Here is a 12,541-nt window from a genome sequence, read left to right as displayed (position 1 = left end):
TGATATTGTAAAGGAAGAAAACATTATTTCTATTTGGATATATTTTATTGTAAATATTGATTTCTTTAATTTGCATTGAAAATATGCTTGATGAATTAAGTTACTAAAATACACTGGCATTGTTGTTTATTTATTTAACTTTTTTGTTATATTGTTAAGGAAATAAGAATGCTTGTATTTTGTTTATCATTTTTACTGAGGTTGTAAGATGTTAGTTAGCCAATTCTATAGAATGTGGTTGATTTACTTGGTTATGCACTGGCTGTGTTTTTTTTTTTTTAAATATATGTTCTGATTTGTTTATGTAACCCAGAGTGGTTACTAAAATAAGAGAAAAGTAAATTAGTAACTGAGTTCAGAATTGCTCATTTAAAACTTTTCCCATAAATGATCCAAAAGTGTTTTCTTTTTGTTAATTTTCTCATGTTGTGAATATGAAAAATGTATGCTGTATTTTGAATGTTATGTTGCCTTGAAGATAATGTGAGGGGTAGTTACTGCTGACCCATCAGGGGAGAGAGACGCGAATGGGGAAATGACGTCAGCGCGGGAGAGAGAAATTAGATGTAAGCACAGAGAAATCGACAGAGATAATTCTGAGAGAAAATAACAGTGATTGTGACTTAAAAACTAGACAAACGTCTAGATATATATTTATTTTATTTGAACTGAACTATATTTTGCTGTTACGAATTATTTTGACCCCTCCTTGAACTGCCACCTTAACGTGGTGGAGGGGTTTGAGTACCCAAATGACCCTAGGACCTATGTTGTCCAGGGCTATATGCCCCTGGTAGGGTCTCTCAAGGCAAACAGGTCCTAGGCGACGGGTCAAACTAAGAGACTTAACTTATGAACAAAAAAAATAAGGACCGTGACGTCGCCCGGCATGGCGCAGCCGGGGCCCTACCCTGGAGCCAGGCCCGGGGGTAGGGCTCGTATGCGAGCGCCTGGTGGCCGGGCCTCCCCCCACAGGGTCCGGCCGGGCTAAAACCCGAAGCAGTGACGTGGGGCCGCCTTCCAGTCGGCTCACCACCTGCAGGAGGGACCGTAAGGGGCCGGTGCTTAGAGGATCGGGCGGCAGTCGAAGGCGGGGGCCTCTAGGGACATGGAACATCACCTCGCTGGTGGGGAAGGAGCCTGAGATTGTACATGAGGTTGAGAGGTTCTGACTAGAGATAGTCGGGATCACCTCCACGCACGGCTTGGGCTCTGGAACCACACTCCTTGAGAGAGGATGGACTCTTCACCACTCTGGAGTTGCCCATGGTGAGAGGCGGCGGGCTGGTGTGGGTTTGCTTATAGCCCTCCAGCTCAGCCGCCATGTGTTGGAGTTTACCCCGGTGAACGGGAGGGTCGTTTCCCTGTGCCTACGGGTCGGGGATAGGTCTCTCACTGTCGTGTGTGCCTATGGACCAAACGGCAGTGCAGAGTACCCGGCCTTCTTGGAGTCTCTGGGAGGGGTGCTGGAAAGTGCTCCGACTGGGGACTCCGTCGTTCTACTGGGGGACTTCAACGCCCACGTGGGCAGCGACAGTGACATCTGGAGGGGCGTGATTGGGAGGAACGGCCCCCCTGATCTGAACCCGAGCGGTGTTCAGTTATTGGACTTCTGTGCTAGTTACAGTTTGTCCATAACGAACACCATGCTCAAGCATAAGGGTGTCCATCCGTGTACGTGGCATCCGGACACCCTAGGCCGTAGGTCGATGATCGACTTTGTGGTCGTTTCATCTAACCACAAAGATTCATCTGACCTCCGGCCGTATGTCTTGGACACTCGGGTGAAGAGAGGGGCGGAGCTGTCAACTGATCACCACCTGGTGGTGAGTTGGATCCGATGGCGGGGGAGGAAGCTGTACAGACTCGGCAGACCCAAGCGTACTGTAAGGGTCTGCGATGAATGGTTAGCCGAGCTTCGACCGGATCCCGAGGGAGGCTGGAGATATTGAGTCCGAGTGGACCATGTTCTCCACCTCCATTGTCGAAGCGGGCTCTCAGAGCTGTGGCAGTAAGGTCTCCGGTGCCTATCGAGGCGGCAATCCCCGAACCCGGTGGTGGACACCGGAAGTAAAGGATGCCGTCAAGCTGAAGAAGGAGTCCTATCGGGCCTGGTTGGCTTGTGGGACTCCAGAGGCAGCTGACAGGTACCGACAGGCCAAGCAACATTTCAAGGGCCCCAAAAACCCCTCAGACCCCAGAGGGTTAAGTCTGTATGACCATAAATTACAGAGTATTTTAAGTCTATTTAGCTGCTATGTGAAAAAAATCACGCAAATCACGCCGGCGTGATTGCCAACCCCAGAGGGTTAACCAACCGAGCGCATGAAAAAGGACCAGAGACTGAGGTGGAGATGCTCTGACAAACAGGAAAGTGGGCAAGATTATCCTGTTGGGACTACCACATGTGCAGTTTACGCTGGAAAGCTGTGATCATGTCGGACATCTGTTTGACGACTTGTTTGCGGTGCTGCCTCTGATTCAGTTGGGCGAGATGCTCCGCTAGGTCACACAACATAGCAAAGTCACACAGCCAGTTTGGATCAGACAGTTCATGCAAGGATTTTCCTTTACTTTGCATGAAAAGCGCAATTTCTTCCTTCAGCTCAAAAAATCGTTTGAGGACCGCGCTCCTACTCAGCCACCTTACTTCTGTATGGTACAGTTTTCACGACTGTGGTCATTATATCATCCAGTTCCAGAACCTTTCCACACAGAGCTTCTTGGTGGATAATGCAATGATAAGTTATCAGAGGTGTGTGGCAGTTACTCTTATGCATTTTCTCCTTCACTAGTCCAACCAAGCCTGCTTTTTCTCCACACATCGCAGGTGCGCCATCGGTAGTTAGCCCCACCAACTTTTCCCAAGGTAATTTAGTTTTACTTACGGACCTCGTCACCGCATCAAAAATGTCCTTCCCCTTCGTCGTCCAATGCATTGCAGCTACATCCAAGAGCTCCTCACTGATAGTGAAGTCTGCTTTCACGCCTCTTATAAAAATCCGTGTTGTCTGTACTTTCATCAACAGCTAATGAAAAAGTCTGGTAACTGCGTGTCTCTTCGGCCAGCTGTGTTGTCAGATTGCCTGCCAGTTCCTTAACTCGGTCTGCGATGGTGTTTTTTGACAAACTGACATTTTTAAAAGTCTGTATCTGGTCGGGGCACACCTGCTCACATACCTTTAGCATGCTCCTCTTCAAAAATGCTCCCTCTGAAAAACACTTTCAAGCGCGGGCGATTTCTTCAGCCACAATAAAGCTAGCTTTCAGGGCTGCATCATTTTATGCGGTGGCTTTTGTAAACACATATTTTGCTGCGATTGCAGTCTGCCTTTCAATTCTTGGACAATTTTGGAGACTAGAGTTAGCATACTTCGCTCCGTGTTTGGTGTTAAAATGCCGACGTAAATTGTATTCCTTCATCACCAACACTGCCTCGCCACACAGAAGACATACCGTTTTTTTTTCCTTGAAGTACAAACATGTATTCACTTTCCCATTGTTCTTTAAATTGCCTTCCCTTTGTATACATTTTTCTCTTTTTGGACATTTTGGGGTTATTTATAGCTCTTTCTCAACTCCACCACTAGTTAAGCGCCGATATTGAAACACTGCAATCTAGTCATTTCACGTTTTTGTTGGTGATTACACCAAAATGAGTGATTACATTATCAACATTTACCTTGCATGATTTACTGTCTCTGACCAATGCACAATATTTATCCTTTATCCTAAATCCATGCTATTGTGTGTTAACTATGTTACAGCCATGTGCCACTGCTGTGGACGTCAATACTGCAGAACTCCCCAGCACCCCCTGCTTGATCATTCAAGGTAATGTTACTTTGATCTAGTATAGACATTTCTTACTCATTATTTTGTTGTCATTCTAGAAATCTACATGACCACAATAAATAATAATAATAATAAGAAGAATTACATTTGTATAGCCCTTTGTATCTTAAGCAGATCGCAAAGTGCTCATAACACATAATGTAGTTTCTGTTCATTTCAGGTGACAGGATGAAGCCCTCTGGATGGCTTATATCCATCGAGGGACATGTCGTGATGGGCCCACACCATTTCTTTTTACACGGAGTAGCTGCTTTCTCCAGCAGCTATTACGTCTTCAACCTTGAGTATCCGGCCGCTGGATCGTCGACGCTGGAGTTCATTCAAAGGTATTTTATAAAGATCACATTTAATCTTGTAATTCACATTATAGTACAGTCTTCCAACTCAATGATTGTCTTGAGGTCTAAAATGCTGACAAACGAGGTACCTGAGGCTAGCCTGGTGAGACCATCCTGATCTCGCAAACTCATTCAATTTCGCTCTCCAGATCAGTCTGGGTTTCTAGACGTTATGCTGACGGCATAATTTTATTTTGTTTTGGGGTAGGCTATGTGATGATGATTTCGAAACAAACGTCTATTGCGAAATGCGAATGTATTGAATGAAGAAGATGAAATTTTCTTTAAAAGCAGAACAAAAGGCCCTTAATTGAAAAGGATGTGTTTGTCATACTTTCAACAGGGTTTGGTTTTAATTTACCAACTGGCCAATTGCGTGAAGATGCAGTTCAGTGGCAGCGCACGTTGATATGGCCTCTCATAGTAGAAAATCAACCACTTTGCCTCAGGCAAACCTAACCTGAGGCACCTTGGCTAAAAAAATTTATGGTGAGAGTAAGATCTAACAAGTTTGGATTATAAATCTATTAGGGTTTGATGTGGGGAAAAAGCACACCTTGATAAATGATGTCTGCAATACATACTGTAAGTCTATTTAAAACTGAAACTATCTTTGCTTATTAACAGGTGCTTCCTGGGCATCAATCCTGAAAGAGGCTTAAAAAGACCAAGACGCAGACAACAATGAACCCTCATGTGAGCACTCTTTTGAGGAAACTTATTGACTTTGAGTGGGCATCATAGTTTTTTTTTTGCAGCGGTAGTTGTCAGGCTCAGTTTTGAGTAGCCTTGTTCTTTTTGTAATTTTTCAAGACAACTTTGCACTACACGATTTTTACACAATGCTGTTGCGTGTAGACACATTATAATGTTTGAGACTGAGAGGAGCGCCTGACCCCTTTACGACATTCCTTCATCGCTCTCTCTCTTGCTCTCTTATCTTGCCATGAAGGCCTCATTCCCATCCTGTCCATTACTGTTATTGTGAGACAGCTAGTTGAATTGTGAGACAGGTAGTTGAATTGCAAGTTTGCACAATTTCTCTGCATTTTAAGATGGCTTTTATGACTAGTTGAATTTCTTGAACTCTTGAAGTTCTTGGCATCTGTTGTACATTGAAAAATATTTATTTGTTAATAAATATGCCATTGGGCTAACATTGACTTTACCTCAGAGTTGTTTGTTGGGGGGAGGGGGTTAATTGTACAATGATTGTAAATTTACAGTAAATTATTGTCAACTTGTACATTACTTTCACAGTACACACTGTAAAAGTACAGGGCCTTGTTGTAATGATGTACAGCAAAAGATTGTAATTCCACAGTAATGTACTGTAATATCATAGTAATTTTGCTTTTACAACAATGCATTGTAATATTACAGTAAATTGCTGTGAGTATATTTCACAGTATATTGCTGTAATCCTTACTGTGAAAGTCATGCAAAATGTATCCAATTATTTATTGTAAATTCACAACGAAAAATGTTGCATTGTAGCTGGCAACAGTGTTGCCATTATTTTACTTGTCACGATACGGTGGTTGGAGCGAGGACTTAAATGCAGGTCAGGGTTTAATTTCTTTATTAAATAATAAAATAAAACAAACACAACAAAAACTACCCCGAGGGGGAAAAACAGAACCAAACAGAACCAAACAGACTTGACTTGACGCAGGGCAAATATGAAGGACCGCAACATGCCATGACCAACAATGACGATCCAGCACAAGACAGCAAACACAGGGAGACTAAATAGGGAGCAAACAAAAGAGGGTAACGAACAAAGCAGGTGGGGAAGATTAATCAATTATCAGGTAACGAGATGGGAGGGGCTAGACAATTGACAGGAGAGCACATGGCACAAGGAATACAAGACAAGTCATGTGCTCACAATAAACCAGACTAAACAAACACAGGACAAACTGGGAATGTCAGAGCTCTGTCACCAACCAGAATATAACCCAGACTGAAGTGACAGAACCCTGACATTACTGTAATAAACTTTAAATAAAATACTACACTGATATTACACAATACTCTGAAATTCCTAATAAGTTTACTTTAGGGGCATAGTTAAACCTATGGATGTGTGCTGTACTCATTTTTGCTACTTTCATTATCACTTTGAAGTTTTAATACATTAACATAAAAAAAAAATGTTTTTAAATTAAATGCTCGTAGAAGAAAACAACAACAATAAAAAACATAAATAACAATTATTGTCATTGTCATAACATAATACAACAAAACTCCAGAGTCCTTCAGTCCAGATTAAGTGCCAAGCCTTTAAACACAGCCCCTGTTCTTATAGCTTTTGAGTTTTTAGAGAACTCAATAGATTCAAAATACATTTTCATTTGAAGTTTAAATCTTTAAAAAAAAGAGGATTGCATTTAGAAAATGTACATTTGTGAATGTGAGAAATAAGGTTTATAAAATAAATATCACTTTTCTTTTCACATTCATGAAAACCAAAGATTACTATTATTCGTGCATGCGGTGTGACCGCGAGATGGCGCATGCGTGGTAACACATACATGTGCGTCACGTATGTACGTGACATCACTGCGCTACAGTCTGCAGCGAGGACTACCTGCATTTTCTTGCCACTCATCAAATTGCAAATAAAACTGCTTGGTCAGTTACTTGGCTTTTGTCCTCAGCCATCAGTACCCTAGCCCCCAGCTCAGCTAGAGATTTTGGTAGCTCAACTTAATTGCTGGTAAGTCAGTGAGGTACAGAGTTTGCTTTCTAGTGAAAACGTTGTGTGGGGGATAGGTAGACAAAGAAGGTACAGAAGTAGTAGGAGGCATGGTAGGAGAAGTGGGGAAGCCAGAGGGTTCAGGATTGGAGTAAGTAGTGTTAGATGGCTAACACCGTGCCCGCGATAAAAGGTATCTTTTCCATATTAATCAGAGTTTTTGTCCTAACCAGCCGCGACACGCGACGGTTCTATTTTAGAAACCGTTTCTATTTTTCTGCGACGTCGCACTGGAACAACAAACACAAAGTGTGGGAATTATAATCTCAGGTACTGTTTATGTACTTTATTTAATGTTAAAAGTGTGTAGTGTGACTTTGAATATCATTTAGTGCTCCCAGCTTTGTAGCTGTAAAAGCAACAATGGATAATTCACCTCAGATCTTGAAATTAAACAAATGGAAACAAGAAAATGTAAACGGTAAAGAAACAAATGTATTATTTGACAAAGATTGTTTTAGTAAATGTATTTGAATACTGTTTAAATGGTGTAATATTTGTGAATTTGATTATGTAGCCTACTTATCCATTTTCTTGCAATTGCCGTCAAGATTACTCTCTGGTGCTGTGCACTTGCCGCGAGAGCCCGCCCACACGCTGTTCTGATTGGCTATGGGTTTTGATTGATTTGTACGCATCTCACACTCACGTCTAGTGTGGACAGACAAATTATTTGTCGCTGGATCTTATCGCATCGCGTCTGGTTAGGACACAGAGTAAGAGTGTTAGAGGTAAAAGGAGAGAAACTGCTGGAATCTGTGTGGAAACAACAGAAACAAGAATTATATTATGTATAAAGTATATGTACTGCCATTTTTTCCAAATGATAACTTGCACAATGCAACTAATTATTTAAAACATTACTTTATACAGACAGAAATTTCAATTCACAATAAAAAAATTGCAATTTTGTTGTATATTGATTCAGAGTTGGCGTCATCTTAAGTCCTTGCTGAGGTTGGCATCATCTCTTCACATGTGTTGGGTCATCTGAAATCTTCATAAGAGGCTGGATATAAAACTGGAGCTGGCAAAATCTCTAGAAATCTCCAGAGGTAGAAACAGAAAAGCAAATGGAAAATAATTAGCGTAGCTAATCTACACCCCTCATGTCTCTTCACAGAGTAGAGTCAACAGGGTCTTCTTTCCTAGCAGATTCTGCCAAGCCGTTCCCTTGGCTGTGGTTTCGCTAGATAGCATGTAGGGACAGATGGCAGGTAATCTAAAGACCTCATGTCTCTTCACAGTGCCAGACTACAGTCAAGCTCACCAGGATCTTCTTTCCCCGCTGATTCTGCCAAGTTTTTTTTCTTTGCCATGGTTTCACTAGATAGCCGGTAGGGACAGTTGGAATCTTGTTTGTCCATTCTCGTTTAATCTCTAGAAACCTCTCGAGCTAGAAACAGAAAAGCAAATGGAAGACAATTTGTTAACCTATTAACCTTTGCCTGTGCGCCAGTGCACTGAAGCTAACTAAGAAATGAGGGATTGAAACAGCGTGAATAGTCAGTCGTTAGTAATTATAATGCAGACAAAAGAAAAGCATATTTAGAGCTACAACCAGGCTGGAGAGGTGTGAATGTGTGCAGGGGAGACTGAGGCCCCATCGTCACTACTGCGTTTTCGTTTAGAAACGGAGACCGTTTTCTACATTTGCACCTCCCGTCCAGACTAAAACGGCAAAAATGAAGACCTAAAACGGAGAACTTTAGAAACACTGCCGACCCCGTTTTGCATTTTGAATCTCCGGAGGGCGTTTTAGGGTGTATTCACACCTGCCTTGTTTGGTTCGATTGAATCGAACTCTAGTTCGTTTCCCCCGTTGGTGCGGACCTTTTAGGCAGGTGTGAATACAGCAATCGAACTCGGGTGCGGACCAAACAACCGAACCGAGACCCAGCTGAAGAGGTGGTCTCGGTACGGTTCCAAACAAACTCTGGTACGGTTCGTTTACGATGTGAACATGAACCGGCCCAATATCAATATTGTTCGTTCAAGTGCGAAAGAGAATTCCATTCCAGCGCGCTGTCTGGCCACACGATACTGTTGCGCGTCTTTCTGCGCGTCGTGAGTGCATCATTGGAATGGAATGAATGAATGAGTGTGTGCGCATCAGGACATTCACATACAGAGCGTTCTCTTTAGTCTAATCGAGCAATAAATGCTTTAAAAGTATTTGCATGAATACGAGCGAGTTCATATAATGTAACGATAGTTGCAATACAAGGATGGTGGGTGTGGGGGGGGTGCTGCGTTAATTTACGTTAAACTGGTCAAAACTTAATCGCAAGCGTTAACGTTGACAGCACTTGTTAGCAGTATACAATAAGAATCTCATTATTTGAATGTGTGAACATAGCCCCTCTCTATGAATCTAAACTTTATACTTTATACCCACTGTCAGCATCCCATGGCAGGCGCACATGAGAGCATGATGTTCTCTCCGCCGGAACCATCTTGCAGCACATCGTCGTCTTCTCAAAATCCGAATTATAACATCGTATAGATGACATTGTGTCATATGATACTCATTAGTTTCTTCATATTGCGTTTGTAGAGAATAACACAAAAACAGTAAAAGAACAAATATTGCAGTACGAAATATCTCCAAATTTATTTATTTTTTTATTTATATCTTAGAGCCTTTTTTTTTCTAGCACTTCCTGATTTCCCTACTTGAGAATCCTTGTCCAATGAATGGACGACCTTAGCACACGTGTGGTTTTGTTTACACATTTTGGTTCACTTGCAAAAAAAGCAGTGTGAAAGCAAACCCTACCAAACAAAAAAACAAAAAACAAATATTTGGTCCGGACCAAAGCAAGTGAACTATCGGACTTTCCTGGTGTGAATACACCCTTAGTGAAGACGGGTCAGAACGGAGGACTTTAGAAACGATGATGCAGAGGCTCACGCTCGGCTCTATGATTGGGTGTCATTAGTTATGGCGTATCCTTCCCTGATTCGTCAGCCACCCATCACATGACCCGTCCCCGGAAGAAAACAGCCTGGACTACGTAACGTTCGTGACTGCAACATGGATAACGAATTACAAGCGTTACTGACTTTGATGTCTTTGCTAGCAGCGGTTGTGCAAGTCTTTTACAATGCTATAACTGTCTACATGCGCCTGTTTACACCGGCACGCGCATGCCCAGTGTTGGTGAATGGTCACGTGATCCGCGTTTTCAGTCGTTTTTAATGTGGACGGAGATCAATCCTAATACGCAGCTAAAACGCTGGTGTGGACGGAGATCGTATTCATTTATATATTCATATTCGTGTGTTTTTATTGAGTGTATTGCAGTGGTAGACAACACACACTATATGCTGCTTGACATCTGAATTTCCTCAGAGGGGATGAATAAAGTGCACTATCTAGCTATCTATCTAATTCTCCGTTTCTAAACTAAAACGCAGTAGTGTGGATGAGGCCTGATTGGGGCTCGTTTGCACCACAAAACAATAGAGATAATAGACTGAATAGATGCTTAGAATATGACAATAAACATCAGTTTGCATTTTAGTCTAATCAAAATAAAGTCATATGACATGATCTTGAAAAACATTTAACTAAATACAGAGTTTTAGACTTATCACCTTCAGATTTTAAATATAACATGGTTAGACGTGGCTCTTAATTACTCTTAAACTGGTAATTACTCTTAAACTCTTTAACACTTAATCCTTATTAAAGATATTAAAGAGCAGTGAATTTTCTCTTTTTATTTTGTTGTTTAATCAATATTAAATGTACAGAAGGCATTAGGTTTATTACGCACTGTCACTTTAAGACCAAGTGTGCAGATCCAATTGCACTGATACACTGTATGTTCTGTAAAGACATAACCGACTGTGTTTGCGGGAATACTCTCCAAAACTGACATGTAGACAATGTTTTGTGTATTTGTCCATTCAGATGCGAAAGAGAGCTCAATTCAGTCCTTGCGCGCAGCGGGCTGTCTATGTGCAGGACTGGACGCTTCGGGTCGCATGTGTTACGTCCCCGCGTAGTGGTGCGTGCCTGTGTGTCTCTGTCTCTCCCTCTCTCTCTTTTTCTGACACATTCTCAGGTTCGCTCCACCTCGAGTCTGCTGGAGGGCTATCATTCGCTACCATTGTGTGACGTCACTTCCCCCGCAGCCAATCAAGCTTCCCGCCAGTGGTTAAAGGGACGCTGAAAGAACGCGACGAGGCAACTTGTTTTCTGCCGCTCTGCTTTGGTGTTGTTTTGCTCGCCTGTTATTCTTTTTCTGTTGCCATCTCGTTTTTGAATATTAGTATGACACTTTCCCTTTACGTTCAGTTTTTCCCTTTTTGACCAGTGTTCTGAGAAGCTTTTGACAAGTGTTTTGAGAAGCTTTGACAAGTGTTTTGAGAAGCTTTTGACAAGTGGAAAGAGGACAGTTAGATGTCACGTGACTTACATACTACATCACGTAGGAAACTCAATGTATATACACCCCAGGTAAGAATGTGAATGCCACCTCCTGTATGTTTTATTTGTCAGTTAGAGTACTTTATTTAGGGCGCTCGGCGCTGAAGATTTGTTGTCTTTTCTTTTCTTTTGTTTACTAGTTAGATTAGAGGTTTAACAATAAGTTAGATTGAGTTTTGTTTTGTTATTTTCATTTCTTTGGCTTCACTAACTAAGTCCCCTTTTCCTCTCAGGTTATTTATCTACTATCTTTTGATCTGTAGAGTTTTGTTTACTTTTCATTACCTATTGTCACTATTATTATTATTATTATCATTATTGCTATTATTCATCGTTTTGGATAATTGTTTCCTTTCTGTATAATAAATTATCTTTCTTTCACATTTATTCGTAACATCTTGTCTTTTGCCACCCCTAATCACAATGCCCTTTTGATCACAACCTCAATGTTACTCTTTGATGACTTTGTCACAAGGGTTCGTAACACATGTGTGTGTTCGCACAGAAAAACATACCGAATAAAGCTCTCTTTTGCGTCATCACTCTTATTCAGATCTATCTATGTCTGCTCTTCTCTTTATCCCAGACGTTTAAATTTTTTAAAGATTTGAGACATGCATCAAGTAGGGCTGGGTATCGATTCAGATGTTGCGATTCGATTTCGATTCGCAAGCTCTCAAATCGATTCGATTTCGATTCTCAATTCGATTTCGATTCTCGATTCAACTCAATGAATATAGATTTAATACAAATACTATTTTTATAAAAAATAACAGTGAACAAGTTTACAAGTGGGAAATTAAAAAGAAATTAAGAGCCACAAACCTGTATGTTAAACTGTTTTTATTTTAGGTAAACTTGGGTACATTAAAACCGAATTCATCTCTATACTTCAAATGCATACAATTATGTTAAAAAATACAATACAATTTTGATGCAAGATGAAAAATGTATACTGAAAAAAGTCAGAACAGTAACATTCCTTGATCAAACAGGATCAGGTTATTTCATTTTTAAGATAAAAGAATCATAAAATCTTACAACATTAGCTGTAACATGGAGGCTGCCTATGAACAATGTAGGACAACTAATCCTGGCTTATTGGTGATAGTTTACCCAAAAAAAAAAAAAATGTCATAATTTATGTAT

The 12,541-nt window shown here is 41.2% G+C and overlaps 2 protein-coding genes across 2 annotated transcripts in view; one reads left to right on the top strand and one right to left on the bottom strand.

Annotated features, from left to right (window-relative positions):
• Positions 1 to 12,541, bottom strand: part of LOC306998452 (uncharacterized protein) — a 460,366-nt gene that overhangs the window by 157,732 nt on the left and 290,093 nt on the right. The gene's annotated exons all lie outside the window — the stretch shown is intronic.
• LOC306998790 (uncharacterized protein) lies at positions 3,670 to 5,130 on the top strand. Its single transcript, XM_079613131.1, has 3 exons — positions 3,670 to 3,834; positions 4,016 to 4,181; positions 4,821 to 5,130. Exons 1-3 carry the CDS (start codon positions 3,759 to 3,761, stop codon positions 4,879 to 4,881), a joined length of 303 nt encoding a protein of 100 aa, XP_079469257.1. The 5' UTR covers positions 3,670 to 3,758; the 3' UTR covers positions 4,882 to 5,130.

Source organism: Phoxinus phoxinus, assembly GCF_949152265.1.
Source record: "Phoxinus phoxinus genome assembly, chromosome: 5".
Taxonomy (NCBI): Eukaryota; Metazoa; Chordata; class Actinopteri; order Cypriniformes; family Leuciscidae; genus Phoxinus; species Phoxinus phoxinus.
This window is presented reverse-complemented; position numbering and strand designations above follow the sequence as displayed.

Excerpts from the sequence above, each read along its gene's own strand:
- LOC306998790 (XM_079613131.1), top strand. The coding sequence starts at position 3,759 with ATGTTACAGCCATGTGCCACTGCTGTGGACGTCAATACTGCAGAACTC. Across the intron at positions 3,835-4,015 it reads CCCCTGCTTGATCATTCAAG|GTGACAGGATGAAGCCCTCT; the intron begins GTAATGTTACTT and ends TGTTCATTTCAG. Across the intron at positions 4,182-4,820 it reads ACGCTGGAGTTCATTCAAAG|GTGCTTCCTGGGCATCAATC; the intron begins GTATTTTATAAA and ends GCTTATTAACAG.